The sequence below is a fragment of the Micropterus salmoides genome, unplaced genomic scaffold, assembly GCF_014851395.1.
Source record: "Micropterus salmoides isolate LMB-PRFRI ecotype aquatic unplaced genomic scaffold, ASM1485139v1 Ms_hic_scaffold_16, whole genome shotgun sequence".
Lineage (NCBI taxonomy): Eukaryota > Metazoa > Chordata > Actinopteri > Centrarchiformes > Centrarchidae > Micropterus > Micropterus salmoides.
In genome coordinates, this window is record NW_024040707.1 from 11,530,433 (window position 1) to 11,554,356 (window position 23,924).

Here is a 23,924-nt window from a genome sequence, read left to right on the forward strand (position 1 = left end):
ATTACCGCAGCCCTGATGAGAGCCAGACCTATGTCAAGGTCTGGTCAGCCACTCTGTCATTATTGCTGTAGCCTGCTAGGCCCGGGGGATGCCACAAAGTTGACCGCATCCAAATTATATGTCTTAGCCTGTCTTATTCCCTAGACAGAGCAAATGTACGTTTGGTGTGCCAGATTAGGAAGCAGTCAACCAGTTAAAATCTCTGATTTCCCCCTCTGAGTCTGGGGTTACAGAGGTGGAGGGAGGGCTGCTCTGTGGTCAACACGGGGGCGCGCCATCTCCCAGACACACTATTAGCTAATAAAACCTCAATAAAACAAACAATCTGCCAAATGAACCACTGACGGGAGAGTGAGTGACAAGAACGTTGGAAGACCTTCAGTAAGGCACCACTTCGGTGCACTAGGACTGTAACTATGTAGGATTTCCACCATAAGAAAATATATTTAAAAGCAAGGCATCATGAAACCGTGGTTGTTTTTTTTATAACACTGCAACAGTGTACATTAATATTTGAAGTTGGTGTGCAAGGTTTTAACACAATAACCTTATTCCTCCGGCAATTTCTTTGTATTGTTTTTGTTTTGATAAATATGACTTGTTACAAGATACAAATGCTACCTCTGCTTTGAAGAAATACTTTTTTATTTATTTCAAAGCTTAAAACAAATGGTTTCTCTTGAAACCAAGAACTCATATTCTAATCCTGAATTAAGTATTAAACAGTCTTAAATGCCACAAACAAGATAAAAATGGCTTGCTGGGGTTGTTATATTTTTACTCACTGTCTGCATGGCACGTAGTGATAATTACTTTTCAGCCACTGCATTTGGAAATATTTAATGATGTATAGAGTGTTGTGGGTATCCATAGAAACCACACAAAGTGAAAATCCACTCCTGTTTAGCTTCACTATTGATTTGGAAACGTTGATGATTCATTGAGTCTCTGGATACTTCATCCAAAAGGAACACTGAGCATGATTACAAAACAGCTTTTCCCTTGTCAGTGGCTTTGTCGTTAGTCTGGTGGGCTCTTTCAGAATGCTGTAGCTTCACTGTTCAATCCATCTTGTGGGGTGTTTCATATGCTTTCTGCCACATTCTCATTCATTTTGTGGTGTCTCTCTGCACCCAGGCTTGGTCATGCATTTTGTAATAATACGCTACATGCTGCTCTGTTGGGAAGTGTTGGTTCTTTATCCTTCCTATCTCACCTCTGTTGATACTTTGCAGACTGTAGGTAGGAACTTTAGTGTCAGCAGGGCTTTTAAGGATGGCACACATGCACTGTTCTCTCTCTCATTCACACACACGAGCATACACACTCTTAGAGATATTTGTTCAATCGCCTGCTCAAACTTAAAAGTCAGATTATTGACAGAAACAGTCCTAACAAAATCAGGTTTATTTTGTGCATAAAATGTCTTTGTATGAAGTAAGTTCAGCTATCAGAAAGGAGCAGCCATCATGTGGAAGCATTCACACTGTTAGCACAGCAAATCATAAACATTCACAAATAGCAGGCAGATGCAGACATGCTCAGGAGTTCAATCATCTGAGGAGTTGGCCACACTATGCCAGACACACACACACACACACACACACACACACACACACACACACACACACACACACACACACACACACACACACACACACACACACACACACACACACACAGGAAGAGAGCGAGATGTGCATTTTATAATACAAACAGAAAGCTAAACAAACAACCACACAAACATACAGTACATCCATGCATGACATGCATGTAAACATATGTATTCTACATGCATATGGCCCTAACAAACACACTGTGCTCTCATTTCGGGTGGTCTGTGCATCCATGCTGGCATATTCTGATGTATCTCACAGTGTTCACAGTGTGGGACATGTTGGTCGAACTTTGGCAGTCAATGTGAACTCTGCATGTTTTGGGGTGTTGACCTGTTACTGCCAGAGTTGAACGTCTGCTCCCTCCACTGGCACATCAGAAGGAGCAATTCAGACGGTATATGCTTTAATTACAAGGATTGAAGTAATATAATAATTATAAATATACTGAGGAAATGTTGTTTGAAATATAACTGAAATAGTGTAGGGATAAACACTGTAGTTCTTTCTAAAATTTTAAAAACATCCCTCAAAAGGCCTTTTACCTTTTTCTGTTTTGTCGATGTGCTTAAAGGCCCAGTACGTCACCCCAGCTGTATCATGAGTGTGGTATAGAGCTAAAAATACTGTAATAATGGGACTCACTTGGCAAATTAGGCTTGTAGAATTTGTTGAATTAAAAGTCCATCAATTAAAAGCCATAATTTGACATTAATTAGAGGTAAAAACAAAACCAGACAAATGCTGAAATCGTTTTTTAGTGACAGCACATAAATTTTACAGCTGGGCCACTGACAGTGCTTAGCGACTTGACATAACAGCCTAACAACATTAATTCTGAAATGATCTGACCGTAAAAGACAACATAAAAAGCAGACATGAATCTGGCTGTCCCTGTCTTTCAGCTTGCAGCACTAACCACCACTCTGTCGAGGCTCGCAGCGCTCATACTAACTAGCCAAAACCTCATCTCACACACAAACAACAAAACTGCACTTTGTCTGCAATGTGTGGATTATTTATTTGCATGACTGCATGTTGCGAGGTAACACTTTTGCCTTGAGATGTCACTCTTTCCATTTTAGACGAGAATCTGTCATCATCAGTTTGTTCTTAGTATCTGGATAATAATCACTGCTGTTTGATCAGTTGTTACCAGTTGTTGCCCAGTCTTTTCTTTTGCAACCACACGATGTCATTCTCTTATGTCATTATCGCCTCCTGTGGGCATAAATGGACATTTGTTTAATTCAATAGGGATGATCCCCTCTCGTCCATGCTATCCACCTTATTCCAAGCCCAATGAATTCTGGATGCAACCTACAGTTATTCCTGTTACTGAACTGATGTCTGCGAGAGATAGCGGTACGCTACAGGTGTCTTCTTTTTTGTTGGAGCTTTTTGGGAAATAAATGATGTGGTAACACAACCTGTCAGGGTAACCATAACCATACCATGTAGCTTCTACTACCTGAATGGAGGACAACCCGAAGAAATGACCTCAGGGAGCTATAACAAACTAAGTTAGTTGAGCGTTAGCTTAAGTGTTACAGAGTTCAGGGACACATTGTGCTGTTTGCGGCTGCACCATCTGTCAAGCTAAAGTAACTTTGTGGTTTAAAAAACAATTTGTCCAACATAAACCAAAAATGAAAAGGGATTATTCCTGTCAGCAATGGTACAGTTTCCATCATCTACCAAAGGAAGACTAATCCAAAACAGCTGGCTTGTCTGCTGCTACTATGTCTACTATGTCTGCATTCAAAATACACATGGGTTTGTTACACTTCATTTCAGTGGCTGACTTGATTACTGTTGGTCGATTATCAATCCACTGTCAGTAACGGAATCAATTCAGCAAGCTAAATATGCTACTGTACATTACCAAAGGCAACTTGTTCATGTCGTCCACATATCCCTTGGTAGTAAAAGGCAGAGGTATGATCCCATTATCCACAGGTTGTGTTTCCACATCATTTATTTCGCAAAAAGCTCTAAGAAAAGACACCTGGAAGTCACGCCCATAATTCATGCAAGGTATCATGGGGCTGTAGGAGTAAGGTTGATATACAGTATACCACATCAGATTAGTTCTTGTCACATGGTCATGATTTATATATCACATGCATCAAATGCTGGGTGGTTCAAGTGAACAGAGAACTAAACTGGTGTTTTTACAATGTGTGCGTGTGTGTGGGTGTGCGCATGCATGCAGGGGAGAGGAGTGTCCAGCCCAAGGGAACCCCACAGCCGTTCCCCAATGGTAAATATGTGTTCCTCTGACTCCTCTCTCTGGGGGTCTGTGGGTTTGGGGAGTAGAGGAAGCTAACTTAGCAGACACTGATCAGGCCCTTCCCCTCCCCACAGGGGCATCATCCTTCTGACCCTTGACCTGTGACCCCCCCCCTCCCCCCACCTTCCTGTTCCTTCTGTGAATGCCCTCTCAATAATAACCACTGCCCATGTCAAACCACACCTTTTTCCAAAACACAGCTGCAAACAGGGAGCCTCCGAATAGCAATATGACTTAGAGATATATTGAATCTAATATTGTCAAATAGAAAGATTTTTCTTATCAAAATCATCTTCCTGCTAGTAGTCAGTTTGACAGCATTGGAACTAAGTAAATTTACTCAAGTACTGTACTTAAGTACAGTTTTGAGGTACGTAAGTATTTCCATTTCATGCTACTTTATACTCCACAACAATTCAGAGGCAAATATTGTACATTTATCTTAAAGCTGATTAAGACAAATATAATAGCAATAAATGACTAAAAATGACACCAGTGGCCCCCAACCTTTTTGGCGTATGACCCCTTACAATCAAGCACTCTACTTGGGGCCCCTTGACACATTTTAGATAATTTAAATAATTGTTTGAGGACCAAAAAGAGGTGAAATTATCAAATTTTTCACAAAAAAAGACCAAACTCAAAGCCCATAAAACAGATCTTTTTTTTTTTTAGTAACCCCACATCATTATCACAACCCCCTCAGTTTTATGTTATGACCCTCTGGAGGGACCCGACCCCTAGGTTGGGAACCACTCAACTGAACTACCTAACTGTAAAAGGCTAAGTATACATTGATTCATCAATATTAATCTAGTCTAGAGGTTTTTTTACTTGCTTTAAACTTACTTTACATGTGGCCTGTAATAAGTCTGTACATAAATAAGATTTTGAATGCAGGATTTTCACATTTATCCACCAGAACTTTTAATTAAGTAAACGATCTGAATATTTCTTCCACCACTGCAGTTTGATTGATCTACTGAATAAGGATGCATTAGCATAAGTGCAAGTAGCCTTTGTTAAACATCCAAAACACCATCAATTTAACTGTGATGCCTTTTCAGACGCAGACCAAAGACTCTGGTTTTATTTGTGTTTTGATATGACTGAAATGAGTGAAATTAAGCTTGCGCTGTTTCAAACACTCCGCCATGGTGTGCCTAAACTCCATCATCATGGCCTATTAGCTTTTGGAGAGGGAGCCAACAATGTGTCCATGATTCAGGGCTGCTTACATACAAAAGATAAAACACAGAATCCCTCTAAACTTGCCTTTTCGTTTTCTTGTGTCCTAAAATGGTGAAAATAATCAGTTCGAGGGAATATATCCATGTTATTCCAGTCCAGTTTCTTCTTCTATTTTGTGGCCAAAAGTAATTTGTTTCACTACATTTGCAGTAAAATGAACAATGGAGCACATTTGGGGGTGAGTGGAGGAGAGAATTTACTAAAGAAACTTTTTGCATTTTGATAATATCACTGAAGCCCAATTTTCTGGATGAGCTGTGTTTTAGTATATATGGCAAAGATACCTGGAAAAATAAACTCATAAATGTACGAGTATCAAACCTTAAAACATCAAAGGGATTTACGATTTAATTATACCATGTAAGAGATTCAGGGAGGAGGCTTGTTCTCAGAGGAGTAGCCTGTTCAAGGTAAGAAATGCAGCAATAGTGTTTTAAGTTACTAGTTGTTACTACTGTATGTACACTGAGTTTCCCACATGCTACGATGTAACAGTCTGACCCATTTTAGGTTTAGATTTTGTGTCCTAGTTTCAGTTTTTTTCTCAGAAATAGAAACATTGGGCACAAGAGACACATTTTGCATCCTAATTTATCAAATTTATTCCTGATTTCCTGTATTCCTGTACCATACTGAAACCAGCTTTGTGGTACCTCTAGAGGACCTTAACAAACTGTTCTCAGTGGTTTTACTTTCTTATTGTGATGTTTACGTTATTGAGAGAGCATTCACTTCAGTTCTATAGTCCTTTTTCTTCTCCAGCTGCATGCTTGCTGTTTGGTCAAGAACACACAGTATTTTCTCTTTTTTGACCAAAGCTATTCTATTCCTTGTGATCAACACTCAAGGAACGTTTTGTGAATTTTGTCCACTCCCTGTTAACGTATTTTGTTTGCAGTCGTCATAAATGGCTGATGGCTATGGGATTATTTTCCTATCTTTATTCAAGAGTGTGGTCTTTCAATTTGAGAGCATGATTAACCCTGCCCAGATCTGCTCTGCTTCTGCTCGGAATGTGTGTTTGAACTCCCATATATTGCTGCTTGCAGAGATTTGCTCTCAGATTTCTGCTCTGCTCTCAGATTTTTTTTGTGCAATTACACTGGAAAAATGCCCCAACTAATAGATTGCTAGGTGTAGTGTACCATATCTACCTCATTATTATTTTTATTATTATTATTATTATTATTATTATTATTAGGTGACGTTGTTTTCTACTCCAGCACCCTGATGGGAGGCCGGTGATCTATACGGCTACTATTATACATTATTTAGCTATTATATTAAAAACTATAGGCATTGGTATATGTAATAACTGTCCTTTTATTCCAAAGTGTGTAAAGAAAGCAAGGAAAGTATTTAATAAAGCCGTGTAGGGCAGGAGTGGATGAAGCCGGTGTAGGAGTAACCTCCTGTACGGATCGCTCTAAGAAGTAAACAAGGCAGGGACTATTTTATTGGTCAACAATTGTACCTGGCATTCTGTTGGTGTGGGAATTTTGACAGGGTTCAGAGAGCAGAGTAAATGTTTCACGGACAGAAGCAGGCTGGGTGTGAAGAGAATGGCTGAAGCTGGAGCGCAGAAAATCTCTGCAAGCAACAATATCCCTGAGTTCAAGCACACAGTTCGAGCAGAAGCAGAGCAGATCTAAGCGCAAGCAGGGGCTGTTGGAGTGCGGCAGAGTTTTGAGGGAGAGCATTACAAAGTCTGAACGTGAAATCAATAAATCATACTCTCAAATTGAAAGACTCTTGAATAAAGATAGGAAAATAATCCCATAGATGACAAGTTGCATTGAGGCTGCTTGTCAACAGTTATGATGTAAGCCAAGAAGTGCTGCAGCTAGAAACCCTGTGGCTTCTGTTAAACTATTATGTACACGGTCTGAGCTTCTCTGTATGAAACATATACTGTAGAGGCTCAGCATTAGACCAAACACCCTTCACATCACATTGGAACATTTACAAAAGTCTGCCCACTGTTACTGTAATTGCGGGTCCTAACATGGTTCTCTGTAGATGTGGCTGGTGTGCATCCAAAACACACAAACCCACACACATACCAGAGTGTGTGTCTCTCCCCTGTCTTCACAAAACCATAATGTCAGAAATATTTCTTTGCTCTCTTAACACATGATCATTACAGTTTGGTGAGATGGCTGCCTGACTAAGCATTTTGGAGGCATGTCCTGACACTGTCTTATCATCTTGTCTGCCAACTGTCTCTGCTCACACTTTGCAATTATGTGTACCCACAGCGCTATACTCTCAAACCTGGGTTGGGACTGTGGTAATAACTGGAGGCCCAACCTTACCCTCTGCCCAATACACCGTCATAAGGTCTCATTCTCCTGCAAAGGATCAAAGGCATAACCACTATGTTCTGCCAACTACAGAGAGTAGACAAAATAATGAAAACACCTCACAAAAAAGGATTTCAGCTCTGAACTATGTAACTTTTGCTTAACTGCTACTTGTGTCCACTGGCAATTATGTTGTAAATGCTAAAACGTTGCGTGTGACAGGTAGCAAGAGTCCTCAACCTGACTGAAGCGATCTCTTTATAAAGTTAGCTAACATTAGCTACCTCAACCACCAATCATACCAGACCAAGTAAGGCTGTAAAATCCCTGTGTATTGATATATAACAAAGGTGCATTTATTGATTATAAATTCAACTCTTCAATTATAATTGATTAAAAAATATTATTTATTCTTTCAAAATGTACATAATCAAGTCAAGTATTTTTTTTATTTATATAGCCCAAACTGTACCGACAAAGGGAAGCAGTGGCCAGAGGTTGAAACCAAGGGAGAGAGACTGTACAGTAGGGTTTGAAGGGGGTCACAAATACTGCAAAGTTTTATAATAGGGATTGCAATATTTACTTAATTATTTTCAAGTGTTTTTCTTATTTATTATTAACCCCCCTGTGTTTTAATATATACCTGAAATTTATCCAAGTATATTGATGCATCATGTTTCGCCTTTAGCAACAACATCCACTGAAGTGTTTTGAGCTGCTGTCAATGAAACAGCTATAAAATGTAAAATTACATCACTGTAAGCACCTGTTTTGCTTTGATACATAATTCCAGTCTACAGTTGAGCTTTTTATTTGGAGAAAGAGCTTTAGAAAGTTTCATTATGGCTGCTGCAGGCAGTGCAGTTTTAGATTTAAGTGAAGAGGATTAGGTGTTTCCCCAAAGGGATCCTGGTTCTCTATAAAAAAAAACCCAGTGCAGCTGCATTCCCTCTTTAGTGCCACGTGTGAGGTGCCATCTCCTTGCCAGTGTGAAGACTTCGACTCGCCCAGCTTGGCTGGCTCCTTTTTTAGAAGAGCTGCCAGCCAGTATCCTACAGCCCATTAGAGAGAAGTGATGAGCTGTGTGGATGACCACTTGCCTTACAGCAAGTTAAAGTGATTGTTCCAGGTCGCAAAAGTGTTTTTTTATTTGTTTTCTGTTCAGAAGCGTGTGAGACTTTCTGTAAAGCTGCCAAAAACTATTAAGGCACACAACTGTCTCCCTTATGTGAGAACAAATTTCTTCTGTACTGTTGCTTAAAATGAAAGTCTCAGTGAAATTTGTCACTGTCTAGAGAAGAGACCTCCGCTATCTTGTCTTGACTGACTACCTCCCTTTTTCAAATCAGTCAAGCCAACACAGGGACCAGGTAGCTGAAATTGCTTTTTTATCCCCAAAATGCCTGGAAGGTTTTGTCAAAACCAGGAAAAAGTGGTGGTTTTGTCCGTATCTGTCTGGAAGTCAAACCTCTGCCCTTGTGATCGAGGGGAGACAGATGCCCAATAGTACAAAGGACTTTTAGATGTTGTAATTCTCCTTGACCAAAGACAAGCAAACATGCACACACTTAGATAAAACATGTGAAGCCCTGTATTCAGCTGTGTGGGTTGTTATATTTCCTAATAATGACTGTCTCTTTTCATTATTCACAAGCATCTCCTCAATTCCCTCTCTGTTAATATCATCCAGCTGCTGCCTTTATGAATCTGTTCTCTATTCTTGTTTCCTCTTCATTCCTATGTGCTACTGAGACCTGAACGCTTGCTCTGCTTCCTATTTCTTGCTCCTGTTTGACACAAAAAATGAATGCTGAATATAAGTGTGCCTTCCTATTGTTACTATAATACCAGTATGCATGTATGCTGTTTTGATGGGGAGAAATAAGTAGGTCAAAACAGCATCTACAGTGTATTTTTCCAGGGAGTTCGTCTGACTGTGAGTGCTTGTTTCCCTGCAGAGACCTGTGCAGTGAACAATGGCGGCTGCGATAGCACATGTCATGATTCAGTGACAGGAGTGCGCTGCAGCTGTCCTGTTGGCTTCACTCTGCAGCCGGACCGCAAGACCTGCAAAGGTAAAGCATCAGCATTATAACTGCACCTGTCCAGCTGTCGCTAAATTAATCTCCAGCTTGTCATGTTGCCAGGCACATTGGAGCTATTTTCTCCACATCGAGCTCACAGGAATAATTATCAAGCTATTTACGACCGCCCCCACCTTTTAGCACCCTTTTCAACCTGATCTTCTCTTTATAGACTACACTACCTTTGTTTTGCACCCACAAGTGCTCTTACAATGTCTGCATCCTTACCAGTGCCACCAATCTTACACTACTTTCTGCTTTTCAGCTGCATATTTTTGAGTAATATTTTCATGCCACCAGTTTTCTTGACAGTTTTTCCACTACATTACCATCATCCAGCTTTCTGAGTTATGGCAGAGCATCCTCATCTCAAGCAACCTGCATACTGTAGCAAGTTTTTTTAATTTATATTATGTCTAATAAAATCAATTCCAAACTTTAGGGAAAAAATGAGAATTTTATAAGGAGACTTTGAAAACAAAGGTGCTACTGACATTCAGAGTGTACACAACTTTGGAGAGAATGAGGACAATCTGTGTATCCAGAAAAGTGAGGATAGAAATCTGTCAGCCTTCTATTGTTCGGAATGTTACACCAACAACTCTGATAAAAGTACATTGGCTTATATTAGTTTGGTTTCAGAGGAAACGAGAGGAAAACAAATCCAGGCAGCTCTGGCACAAGAAGACAGGGTCTTGCTGCAGGCCATGCACTTCTGAAGAACGGAGACAAAGATGGAGCAAGGAAGGGATTATTTTATCCCATTTTCTGATGCATTTATTTCAACCAGATGATGAAGACTCCCTCAAGAGACAGATGCCTCATTTGTGACGATGATTCAGAATTAATCAGAGCCGTTGCCAAACTTGCCAAGGCAGTGCACAATCAAAGGCATAGATGAACACATGATATATCGATTGGGCATTGGCTTCAGAAGTAAAGAGCAGGGTAATCGGAGGAAGATGGACAATGATGATTTCGAGTCCTCACTGTCAGGAGGCTTTAGTGTGTGAGAGCTGTATCCCATTACAGCCATACGGAAACTGATTTTAGTCCTTCTGAAGGCAAGTAAGGAAATCCCTGAAGCTAATTTCCAGTTTCTGCAAGACGGTCATGGCAGTATGACCAAACACTCATCCTATTTTGAATAGTTCTGCCTTTGTTCTTACCTCCACATCTCTGTTCAGATTTAACTTTTAGGATAAAAAATTAGGCTGCAATAATCAATATATTTATATTAACAATGGATGACATAATTGCTTGTATGTCCGAGGGGTCAACTTCCAGACAATTATGACCCAACTCTGCAGTTTCCCTCAGCTCTACGGAGCGGTTTAGCATCTTTCAGCTCATTGTTTTGCTTATCCCATCTCAAACCCACTGTTTTAGTTTAGGCAGGTGTTTTCAGCTAAAAAGCTCAAAAGCCTACTGTACGCTAACCGCCCACCACTAAACGACGGACAAAGTTAGGGACTAGCTGGGGAACAAACTGGAGCATTTATAAGCTAGAGACTTTTCTCAGGAGTTGGTGGAGATCAAAAACAGAACAAAAAGACAATGAATTTTGGACTTCGCCAGGTGGTCAGAAACACAACTGCAAATTAATGATAATGTCACTCCATAACTGCAGGATGTTTAAATAAGCAAAAGAAAGTTTGCTAAAAAAAAAATATATCAGTGTTGTGTCTGGTTTCTACTGCCTTCAAGTGGCCAAAAAAGGTTTAAGCTTAATTTTCTCTCTTTCTTTTGTGAAGGTTTATTTGATGTATCCACTGTACTTGAATTTATGTTCATAGATATTGATGAGTGCCGCCTTAACAATGGGGGGTGTGATCACGTGTGCCGGAACACAGTGGGCAGCTTTGAGTGCAGCTGCAAGAAAGGCTACAAGCTGTTGACCAACGAGAGAACTTGTCAAGGTATGTAGCTCTTTTGACTATCTATTGCCTCTTGGATAAAACAAATTTTCCACCACCCGAAAGCCATGTCCTTATCACTTTCTTTGTTATAGATTTTTGCATTGATTATCAAGAATGATAAACCAAAAATGTCCTGCTAGTGGCACAAAAAAGGCCACTCCAGCCTTCAGAGAAGCCAAACCTAGCCTCTCTGGCTTGTTTGTCTGTTATATTTGGTGGTAGCCATCGCTCAGCAGGGGCAGGGAGGACTAGCAGCAGAAGAGTTTGCCATCGCTGAACACAGGTGTGGGAAATTAGAGGTCCAACTCTAAAACCCCTGATTCTCGGATGAATCATGCCACTACAGAAACATCTGGTGAAAGAAGACAGGCAAGCTAGAACTGCGGAGCCGATCTAGGCCTCTCTCTGAGTGGAAAAACAGATGACATGCTATTTTTTAATTCTCTTCTTTATTGATGTGGTCAATCAATATCCAGCCTGTTACACATCAATGTCATGCCGTGGGTTTAGTATTGCGGCACTGAATCACACCACTCTGTACACAGTCCATAAACATCTTATGTGGTCAATGAAAGTATACACTGTGTCGCTGCTTTTCAGCCACTTTCTTGTCACTTCCAATCTATTTTGTCATTCTCTCATTATTTGAAGCAGAACAACGCAAAGTTTATTTTGTCCAAATAACACAGATAACTGAGAAAATGTGGCCTGTGCATGTAGGAATGCAAATCACAGCTTGTTGCCTGTGGCACCATGCCTTAACCAACTCAGCCATGTGTTGTGTGGGTGCACAGGGGCAACTTTGGAACAGTGTTGTCCTTGTTTGGTGCTGTGTGTTTTGTCTGGAGAGAAGGGTTGTGATAAAGCTCACCTCCTCTTGAGTGAGGTGTTGCCAGGCTCTCACACACCGCACACTACTGAGTCACCTGTCTGCTCTTTATCCTGTCCCCTGATTCTTTTCATTTTTCTCAACTGTGGAACACGAGCAGGGCAAAATAAAAGTAGATTCTGATTCTTACCCCTTGTGTTAGGATGTAAATATGTAATTAAAGAGACACTCCAAGGATTTAGTATTGCACTTCCAAATCTCTTTGTCTTTATTGATTCATGAATTTACAAACAAGGCAGGACAACAATGGCATTAAAGGTCCTAGGCTTACTTGTAGAGAGAAAAGTAATATAAATAAACATTCAAAACCCAAATGAAAACTGCTGCGATGTTTAATACTGAACAAATTAAGAGAACCTGACTATTTTAACCAGAAGTTAACCAATTTATTTTTATTCTTTTTATAATTTCTGTACTTATTCTGAGACTGTTAAGGTATTCACGCCCAGCTTGAGATAACCCTGATTTCACCACCAAGAATTCATTAGGGTTACTTTCTTAGAGTTGACAAAACTCCTCCAGAGCCACAGAAGACATTATACATCTGTTTTCTCATAGGCTGATCTTTTGCTTTAAATCTGTGGAATGCCCCATCGTGCATCCCTCTTTTGAGCATTAAACCAGAACCGACAGATTAAGAAGCTTAAGTGTGAACTGTACCATGGTAAAGTACTACAGTTTTGTTATTAAATGCTTGGCGGTGGGTTGTGGTGTTCAGTAACACTTAAATAGAAGTTTGCTGTTTCCACGAGGTGTTGAGATGTGTAAACTGAACTATGGGTTTATCTTGGTTTAAATAGTCATGGTGTTTCCCTGCTGCCAGTGGACCTTGGCCCATGAATCAGGATGAGGCATGTCTGCTGAGCCCCTGTCAGCATTCCTCCACCCTCAACACCCTCCAAAGTCTCCTTCTCATCTCCTTCTCACTCCTAATCCATATGAGGGCACTCAGGGAGATGTTCATCAGATGACATGTTTTCTCCAGAGGGAACATCTTTGATAAAGCTTTTATCTGTTCTGTATAAACAATAGTGACCTTTTCTTAGGTTCAGTCATCCTCGTTTGCCTCCCTAGAATTTTATATTGAGCACAAGTGGAAGTTAAAGTGATGAATTGAGTCCTGACACCAGGATCAGTCTGGTGCAGTGGGGGGGCAGATTAACAGAGAGCAAAGAGAAGGAATAATTGATGGAAACTCTGTATTTTCCAGCATAAGTGATATCACTGTTCTCATTTTATCTTCCCATGGTCCCCTGCACGTACATCACCTCATGATGCAGTCTTGCCCACCCGCTGCATACTTCATCTTAACTGCCTGGTAAATAAGGGTTGAAGGAGTCCCAGATGTCTTCACACATCTATTCTGTAGCATGGCACAACACAAAATGATGTAATGAAGCTTCTGGCTTTACCGATTGCAACATTTTTTAGGGTAAACTCGGTCACCACGCCTAATTCCCAGAGGGTTTTAGACTGTTCACTTACAAGTGTGTAATATGCCGAAAACAATCACTTTTGCAATGCCTCATACAGCATGTGCAAGCCCATACTGCTCTCATCTAGCACTGCTGTTATGAATCTGCCACCACAAGGGACCAACAGTGAGGACTTTGAGTTTGTTCTTGTAAAGGTTTTTCATCTTTTATTTGTACTATGATTAAACATTTAGGGGATTTTGAAACTGTTAAACATCAACCTATGGATCTCCTCCAAAGTAATCGGATCACTTAATAAGCTTTTAATCTCAGCACATTTTCATCTTCTTGATGCTCGCACAACACGCCTGCCAACTACTAACCTCAATGACTGTCTTCATTGTTTGAGTTCAGCTCTATTGTACATGAAGGATTATGCCCAGCTTGAATATTTTGTGCTGTTCTGTGCAACTATGCAAGATTTGTGCAGACATTTGTCTGTCTGTCTTCTTGCTTTCTTTAAGGTAACCCATTATTTAACTGAACTCCTGTAATTGCCTTGAAATACCTGTGTCATCTGTTTGATGGTGGCTGGCGCTGCCTCACAACCCAGAGGAGGTTCAGATATAGTGGATAAAAGCATGATATTCCTGGCAAAATGCTGGAAACCTTTCTTCTGGGTTTGACACAGATTATTACTGACATTAAAGGAAACCTTGATCATAATAAAACCAAATGTCATCCATCTCCTGTAGCTCCATGTATCAAACCTTCTAGTGTTTATTAGCCCATGACATTTAAGCAACTTATCAGGATGTTCGTGTAAGAGAGCAGAAAAACTCAAAAAGATAAGACACAGAGGCTCCTGGCTGGCAGGAAGTAGCTGTTGCAATGTGGATTTGCAGGTGGTTGAGGCTCCCAGGGTTAGAAGGACAAAAGACACTGAAAGCAGGATTCTTCATATCTGCATCTGACATATTTATAAAAATACTACAATGATTGGTGATTATTTTTGCACAATTGATATACACATGATGTCAGAAGAAGAAAAGCTTGAGAAGTCAGATTATGGGGTTTCTAGCTATACTGGGTCATTTATGGTATGGATAAAAATGGCTCCTATTATCAGGAGCAGAGCAGACTTTCTTTCAACTCCTACTGTGGTCGCTTGTTATTTCAAAAATACTATTCCATTCCAGTGCATTGAAATGGAAAATCGCATGACTTCAGGAGGTCAACTGCCATACCAAGTCCCAAACAGAAGATGTCTTCCTTTCAAAAGATGTTCTCTTTTTTTTGCAATTCATGACAAGCAATGAATACAATACAGTAAACAAGAGGAAAACTGGAAAATGTGCTGTTGTAATTTGTTGAACTGTTTGAAAAGTCTCTAACAGTCTTTCTATCTATTGACAGACATTGATGAGTGCTCTTTTGACCGGGCCTGTGACCACTTTTGTGTCAACTCTGCTGGTAGTTTCCAGTGCCTCTGTCATAAAGGCTACGTGCTCTACGGCCTGGCACACTGTGGAGGTGAGCCAGCATGCCTGCTTCCCTTACTCCTATTCTTTTGATGTGGATCTCCTGTCCATCACTCTTGCTCTGCTTCACACACCTAAACACCAATAGTTGCCTTATGTTTAGCAGGAAAAACCTGACTACACTAGACAATACCATCTCTCGAAGATACTTGATATGGCTGACTGTTGCCCTGTGACCTAGGTATCAGACAGGTTTCTATATTCTACAGTTAAAAATTTAGTTAGAGCCTACTTAAGAAACCTAAGATTGATGGGTTTATTATAACTTCTTTGAGACCACAGTGTCCTGTGACGGTACAGCGACGGGGCCGTATAAGCAATGCACTGCAGTATGTGTTGCAGTTTTTAGGTGGATCTGGTGGTACCGCAGATAGCTCCAGGGTTTAACGAGTCAGCACAGAGCCTCTTGTAGCCCAATAGCCCCACCCCACCTCTGCACTAGAACACCAGCATCTCATACCAAAACAAATGAGTGCTACAGCCCACCAGAATCCATTAAGATTAACAGTTTTTTCACAGTCATCTTAAAACACACTTTAATCATTTAACTCATGTAAAGAACATAAACTAAGATGGTGAACATGATGAACATTATACCTGCTAAACATCAGCATGTTAGCATTGCTGCTTTAGTACAGTAGCTACTGTATAAAAATCTATTTTATTATTCAACTAAAAAGATCTTGAAAGTAAATCCAGTGGCTCTTTAAAAAAAAAAGAGCCATTTTAACTCTGAGACTTAGGAGTTGCCTTCCTAACAGCAAGCCATTCCTTAAAAAAACATTATTGTTTTCACCGTTTTTTCATTTTCATTGTTTTCTGGATGCCACAGAATCATTAAAGAATAAAAACATGTAAAAGCCCCTTCATGTAGCTTCTGATACAATAACTAAGTTTTGAGTCTCTGCAAGTTGATTTTCAAATGGACTGAAATGAGCTGAAACAGGTGGCTGCCTTGAAGGCAGGAAATCAATCTTGCGCTACACTTGGCAGTAATGTAAAATGTTGACAATTTGTGCTGGATTTAATGGACATGAAAAAACGTAGTTATGGTTCTTCAAGGCGGATATGACCGTGTCCATCACACATTAGGTACAGGTACCTACTGTACTCTGGTGTGGAACAGCCTTTGGTGTCAGGAGGAGGTGTGTGGGGGTGTGTTAGATCTGCCTGGCAGGTAGCAAGAGGCCCGCCAGAGCACATCAGGGTGTTGCTTCGTCCCTTTGATAGAGTGTGTATCACCAGTTAGAATCTGCTGCTGTCTCCAGCGCCTCAGGGCCTCACAGTAGTTGTACGAGAGACCGAGAGAGACAGCATATGTACTTGAAATACATAGCTTCGCACTGATTTGTTCTGGGGTTTTTTTTTGTAGTTTGACAGGTCTACTGATCAGGAATGTTGCAACAGAATGTAGAAGAAGGAATGTTACTGCGACTAGAGAGCAGTAACGTGTAGATGTATGGGCTCATCTGGTTTGCACAAACAACAGTGCGCTTTGTGCATGCCCATCTGAGAACCTTTGTTACACGTTGTACCTCTCCTTTTCCCCATGTTTCCTGTCTATATCTCTACTGTCACAGTCTAAAGATGAAAATGCCTTGAAAAAGTCTTTTAAAAATGGTTTCTTATAATGCAAGAGCCACATACCGGAGGTGGACAAAATAAGAGGACATCTTATGCAATTTGTTGAAGTCATGCTGCAATAAATACCATCTTTTTGAAGCTTATTTAATGCTTTGTTGACACTAAGTTGGAAAGATGGTTGTAATGTCACTGAATGTATTATATTGTAAGAGGCTGCTTTTATTTCATCCACCCCCTGTATGTATGGTTAGAATTCCACAAACTTTGTTTTCAAATGAGTCTAATAGGTTCATGGGCTCCATTCTACACGTAGGCAGCGGTATTAGCTGTTAGTTCAGGTAATAAAAGCACCAGAATAGGATTTATAAGTCTTTCACTCACATGATGGACTGTGATCATACCACACTGAGCTGCTGTGAGGAGAGAAGATGGTCAGGCGTAAATGACTCTGTGTAACCATTGAGAGAGCCGGTGATGAATGATTTCCCCTCGCTTTTCATCGGCTCTGTCGGAACTGTTAGGTAACCCCAGAGATTTATGCTGCTCCTTGTTGTACTTTCTCACTCCCGGCCATAACCAAGGTTATGTTATTCCCTATGAGGTTTATCAACTGAAATATAGCTGCCAAACAATCCAGAAAGCTGTGCTCAGTGTTTAACAATAGACTCACCCTAAACAAACCCAATTAGGTCAGTGACCCGCTGTCAAGCATTGTGCCGAGGCCTGTCAACATTCCTCCCAAGTGAGAGTATATCCAGCCATTCTCCTTCTCAGCTAGCAAAACAATCCACTCATTTTTGCTTATCTGGTAAGAAAATAAACTCAGAGCAGTTGTGACTAAATACTTTGTGATGTATTTTTTAATTTACCATGTTTGATTCAACCGGCACTGACCTGAACATAAATGCTTTCTTCTGGTACGGATAATTCTATGTATACATAGACCTAAGAAAAAGACAGTATAGTGAAAGTTAATTGGTAAAATACAGAAAGGGCTGTCCAGATAGTGCTTTGGGAGAATTCCTCACATTACGATGTTGTTTAGACTGGGAGTTGCTGCTGTTTATGAATAAGCACACAGAAGCGATTAGAATTTAAATATGGCAACATTTCCACAAACTCCCCAACCCATCTCCACATTCCTCTCCATTACACAAAGCAATTGTTGAGTGTAAATGTCAATTTTGTTGTTTTTTTTTGTCCTGTCCTTTCCTTTGACTCATCTCTGCTCTCTTCTGTGAGAGCACGCAAAGAAAAAAAAAGATTAAAGATCTTGAGAAAGGTCAGAATACATGTATTTGGTTACATTTCAAGTATGGGAGGAACAAAGAAGTCAGAACAACAGTTGCTGGCAGATGAGCTCCGCTTCCATCAGATATTCATTAGACTTCTTTGTCCTTTTTAAATTGAGTGCTTTGATGCGGAGGATAAGCAGGCCATCTCTCACAACATTTCCAAGCAGCTCTGGCTACACATCGGCAGAGCACTGTTGATGAAGTCATCATCGTCTTCAGGGAGTGTAGAGGCATGCAAACTGTCTTTATTCAGCGTGAATAATTGAATGAGACATGGAAGAGCATTTCATATCAGCAGGCTGGATCATCAATCACTGCCATTATCTCAGTCTCTCTCCCGGTGTCTCCACCGCTTGTCCGCATCCTCAGCTCGACTCACTAAACTCATTTTCTGTCTGGCGTCAGTGGCGGCCAGCCTGCATCTGGGTCCCGGATGCTTTTAGTGGTTTTAGCTCAGCATGTGTTTGAAAAGGTGATTATAATTTACGGCTCTCCGCAAGTCTTCCTCACTGAAGAGCAAAGACGTTTTGACCATGAAATTGAATGTGGCAACATCAAACCGAGGAATCACTTCTGTTTACATGCCAACACATTCATCTTCCTTGAATGTGACTCTCTGACAGGATGAAGTTTACTGACCTCTCAGGACCTCCTCATTCACAGCTCTGCTCTTTAATTGGCCAGTTTCTCTCCTTCATTTTATTCAACAAAATTGTCTCCAGATCTTTTTGCCTGTTGACGACATTGTTTCTCTGTGTTTCTGATGTTATCTAACAAAAAAACCTTTTCGTCCCTCATGTTTTTCTCTGTTTTAGTCTTAAAAATCAGACAGGGTAGGTGTGCACAGGTCCTTTTATTGATACATATGCATGTCCACTCAATGTCTATATATTTATTCACAGATATTGATGAATGCAGTATAAATCGTGGTGGTTGTAAATACGGCTGCATCAACACTCTGGGGAGCTACGAGTGTACCTGTCCACCAGGGTACAAGCTGCACTGGAACAGGAAAGACTGTGTTGGTATGTAGCAACACTGCCCCCCTGTGGCTAAATCATTGACACACGCTCAAAGCACAGGCTTTCTCTCACTCTTTCAGCTTTCTTAGTCAACAATGTGTGAATCTGTGTGGGTTTTCTTTTCCCCTCAGAGCTGGTGAAATGTCTTCCTGGACTTGTAGCACCAAAGGCCACTCTGACCTGTAGCAAGACAGGCAAGAAAGAGAGCTGCTCCCTTACCTGTGCCTCTAAGGCTCACTATCTGGCAGGTATGTCAGAGTGCAATTACAACACACCAAACAGAAGTCGTTTTTAGTTCACAGTTTGAAACATTTTCAAATGTGCATGACCTTTTTCAGAGTCTGACAGCAGCTACTCAGTCAGCTGTGGTATCCCCATCTTCAGAGGCAAGTCCCCTGCCAGGCTTAACTCCAGCAGCAGTCAGAGCTGCATAGGTTCGCTGCCCTCCAGATTCCTATAATCAAATACTTTTCAACAATCCAGTCATGTCAGTCACAGCTGCACAGACAGTCTGTCTTTGCTGTGGCAGCATGTGATATGTTGCGGTGTGCTCCTACCCACTGTGCTGTGTTTGTCTGTAGAGACTTTGGCCCCTCCAGTGAAGCAGACGGCTTCTTTCAAGATTAAAAACGCCAAATGTCACCTGCACCCGAAGCTTACCGGCAGGACAGAGGACAGAGGACGGACACTTGGACCAGGTCAGCCTTAATCTGTGTGTGCTGCTTTACACATGTGCTGTCATATTTATAAATTTAAAGGGATTTACTGAAACAATTAGTCAATTATTGGTTAGTTGATCGAAAGAAATTTTAGCGGAAACCTTTTTTAATAATGGGTTAGTCACTTTATTCATTTCTAAAGCAAAAATGCATCCACTGTTGCTAACGACTCACATGTGAGGATTGTTGTTCTTGGTGATATTAGGTTTGGATTTTTAGATGATTTTTGGATTTGGTTCTGCCATATTACATTTTCACAATTTTCAGACATTTTATAGACAAAACAATTAGTCTGATGAATCAATTATAAAAACAGTGATTAGTTGTAGCCCCATTATCACTACTGAAAATTTAATTAAAAGCCTAATCCCAATTAGACGGCTGTCCCTTATCCTGGCCTAGTGTGCACGTTTTGACAAATAAGCCTTGGTCTGAATTAGAAGCCTGGTCGTGTTTTTATAGAAGTTTTGTGGATGTATAAAACCTCTTAAAGAGATGGTATTATGGTTTTAGGCTTTTCCCCTCTTTTTTGTGCATGTACTAGGTTTGCAAAGTGAAAAAGCCCAAAGTCCACCCCAAAGGGAGTTCACATCTCCCACAGAAAACTCTGCTCTGAACTGCGTGAAAACAGCTTGTTTGTAGTCCTGCCTTTACTTCCCTTTCTTGTGATGTCACAAGTAAATACGTGTCATAATGCTCGCTGAGCGACTAGTCTGAGACGCCCTCAAAAACAGGTGGAAAAACACTGAGCTGCAGCACACACCTCTCCTCTCCCTTCCAAACACTAGCTACCCTCCAAGCAGTCAAGGGACATAAAGTTGTTACTGTGATGTAGAGACAGAGCTCGGTTAAAACTTTAAAACTCTCGCTCCAGTCCGCAGACCGCGACCGCGCTGGCCGACTGGTCAGCTGCAGCCGAACGCTGTTTGTGTGTCTGTCAGTCTGGGCCAAACTAATACTTTCAATATTGAGGGGTCGAGCGGCCCCTCCCAACTTGGACTGATCCTTGTGTTTGCTGAATTCTGATTGGCTCAACGGCGCTGATCAAAGGAGTTACTTTCCATCTGGGGCGAGTTCAATCCAAAAGCTTTTGCCAGGTTTGTGTGAGAAGTGCAACAGAGAAGGGGGCAAAAGAATATTTATCTCCCTCGTTCTCCATTCTTCCTTTTACTTTACTTTAGCTTGTTGGTTGAGAGCTGACTTGAATAACATCAGGTCCAGTGCAGCTGACCTGCCACCCAGATACGCATTCACACCAAGGATGGTGCATTCAGTAACTCAGTACCGCAGCCTTACTTGGATTAGTAACTGTAATAATGTTTTGGAAATAGTAATCTGTTACACTACTAGTTACTGGGAAAATGAGTAAATGTAAAATAAGAAAAGTAATCTTATTATGGTTCTAACAGTAGGCTGCTGCTAACAGTAGGCTAGCTAAGAAATTAGTTTTAATTTAATGTTAGAGTGTTATGCTAATAGAAATAATTTATACTCTACAGATTCTGTGCAACCAAAATAAAGATTTTTTCAACTATTAAATAATACTGACAAATTAAACTCAATCAGCAACAGAAAACTACTTCCTTAAAAGAGAAAGCAAGCGTGTAACAATTTAACTGAAAACACAAAACTGAGCACTTAAATTAGCGAAACCTTTTTAACACCCTCCCTCCTCTGAAGGAGCACACAGCTCCACACTACTGTCTGACCCTAACTGGTCCACTGACGCCATAGGGGTCATTTACACTGGGGACGCTGGGGACATGTCCCGAACACATTTTGAAATGGCTGATTTTGTCCACATCAGTTTTTGAAAGCATTTGTTAAAATGTTCTGAAAAATAGCTTGCACCAAGAAATGTTAACCAAAAAATCAAAATGCTTTGAGAAAGGTTTATTTGCACAATAAGAAAACAGGCAATGCAATATAGTTTTCCCTCATATAAAAACAGACATTTCCACCATAAATTGGGGCAGAAAATGTCTCCACAATGCAGGAAATTACCAGTTTAATGCTCAAGATCTTCTGGGGGAGGACCCCCCGACTCCCCTCACATATATTACAGCATCAAGTATTTAAGCTAAATAGTTGGGGGGGGTCTGAGCACCCCTAAAGGTCTGATCGTAGAATCGCCCTTGTTCTCCACAATAAAATCATTTAGTTCATATTACGGAAACAATGAACAAAGTATTATTCATTCAGGAATTAAAGGCCTGTCCCATGTAGACGCCTGTCCCAAATATAGACAGGGTGAGTTCAGTGATTTAAGCAAATAAAAGCCTAGGCTATTAACACAGACATTGTGATGTTGTGTCATCCACAGGCGGCGGGCAGCCCTGCAGCAACTGCCTCGTGACATTTGTCAACCTCAAATGTGACTCCTCTAAGAAAGCGAAAGGGCGGCGTGCTCGCAACCCAGCCAACAAAGAGGTAACACGCATCACTTTGGAGCTGGAAGCTGAGGTTAAACCTGGAGACACCACAGGTCAGTCATATCATTTAAAACAAGTTCCTGTCTGTGTTGAACTTTACTGTACAGCCAACTGATTATTTATCATTAGTCAAAGCATGCAACCTAATGTGCAATCTTCTGTGTGCTTGTGACTGAAACACAGTATGTTTTATTTACCAGGGAGTTGCAATCTCAGCTGCCTCAGACAGCGCATGGAGAAGCAGGTCAAGACATATATCAAGGCTCTGAAAAAGTCCATCAACCAGGAACGCTTCCTGATAAGAGTTGCCGGTTTGGAATACGAGGTGGCCCAAAAACTTCCCCAGGCTTCTCCCAATCAGGAGAACTGTGGCCCGGGCTGGGAGAGGGACAGCGGCCGTTGTGGTAAGACCGGTGATCTAGACCAGAGCTAGCCACACCTGTACAGTCTAATGCAGTCCAATACAACTGTTCTTCAGTAAAGTCTACATTTCATTATTGTTTGTCATAGAGGTGTTAATTCAATTATGTTAAGTTTTAGCAGTGAGGTCATTGTTGTTGATGGTTCATTGTGTTCAGAGGGGTGTATGTAATAAACATACAATGAATTTGACGTCAACAAAAACTGAACTCTATGAGCTTCCTAAATGTAGAATTTGTCGCAGAGCTGTTAGTATTGGATTGCATTGGATTGTACCAGTGTACCTGATAAATATCCACTCAGTGGCCACTTTAAGTTTACTGGGTACCTGTGCATGGACCATGAAAATTAAGTTCAAGGTTTGCTTTTATATATAAATTTTTTGTAACTTTAAAGTGTGTCATCTCTGACCGGAGCTGTTGTGGATATTCTCTTAGTCAGATGCTTGTCGGGGTCTTACTACCATGGTGAGCAGGAGCGCTGTGTCCAATGTCCGCCAGGCACTTTCCAGGAGAAGGAGGGGCAGCTGGCCTGTGACCTCTGCCCTGGCAGTGATGGCCATGGGCCTGTGGGGGCACGAAACATCTCCTCCTGTGCAGGTAGTTTAACATCCCAGAGACGACGCTGAACAAACATTTCTGGTCTCTTTAGTAAACCTTCTCTCCGTGTTCTACAAATCAAATCCAGGCCAATGTCCAACGGGGTACTTCTCCAGCGATGGGTTCAAACCTTGTCAGCCGTGCCCTCAGGGCGCCTACCAACCAGATTTGGGACGGACACTGTGCTTCCCCTGTGGGGGAGGACTGAGCACCAAGCGGGAGGGTGCCAGCTCCTTCCATGATTGTGAAGTCAAAGGTCAGCTTGTGCTCTTCCCAGGAAAATATACTCAAAAACGCAAAACCCTCCCCACTTAATGTGTATCTTCATTTCTACCCTGCAGTTCAGTGTTCTCCAGGTCATTACTACAACACCACAGTACACCGGTGTATCCGCTGCCCAGTAGGGACGTATCAGACAGAGTTCAGGCAGAACTACTGTATTTCCTGCCCTGGGAACACCACCACTGATTTTGATGGTGCCACAAGTGTCTCACAGTGCAAGAGTGAGTATTAAAATGACTTTTTTCAGATTTCGCAAA

At 41.1% G+C, this 23,924-nt stretch overlaps 1 protein-coding gene across 3 annotated transcripts in view; it reads left to right on the forward strand.

Moving 5' to 3' along the window:
* Positions 1–23,924, forward strand: part of scube3 (signal peptide, CUB domain, EGF-like 3) — a 72,539-nt gene that overhangs the window by 43,729 nt on the left and 4,886 nt on the right. The window contains exons 7-19 of one of the 3 annotated variants that reach the window (XM_038722106.1): positions 3,814–3,879; positions 9,425–9,541; positions 11,347–11,469; positions 15,190–15,306; positions 19,096–19,218; positions 19,347–19,463; positions 19,554–19,649; positions 19,797–19,913; positions 22,258–22,419; positions 22,567–22,770; positions 23,224–23,385; positions 23,474–23,641; positions 23,727–23,888. In XM_038722106.1, the coding sequence (XP_038578034.1) occupies positions 3,814–3,879; positions 9,425–9,541; positions 11,347–11,469; positions 15,190–15,306; positions 19,096–19,218; positions 19,347–19,463; positions 19,554–19,649; positions 19,797–19,913; positions 22,258–22,419; positions 22,567–22,770; positions 23,224–23,385; positions 23,474–23,641; positions 23,727–23,888 (1,734 nt within the window). The remainder of the gene's footprint in view (positions 1–3,813; positions 3,880–9,424; positions 9,542–11,346; positions 11,470–15,189; positions 15,307–19,095; positions 19,219–19,346; positions 19,464–19,553; positions 19,650–19,796; positions 19,914–22,257; positions 22,420–22,566; positions 22,771–23,223; positions 23,386–23,473; positions 23,642–23,726; positions 23,889–23,924) is intronic. The other 2 variants (XM_038722107.1, XM_038722108.1) reach the window with 2 other exon arrangements.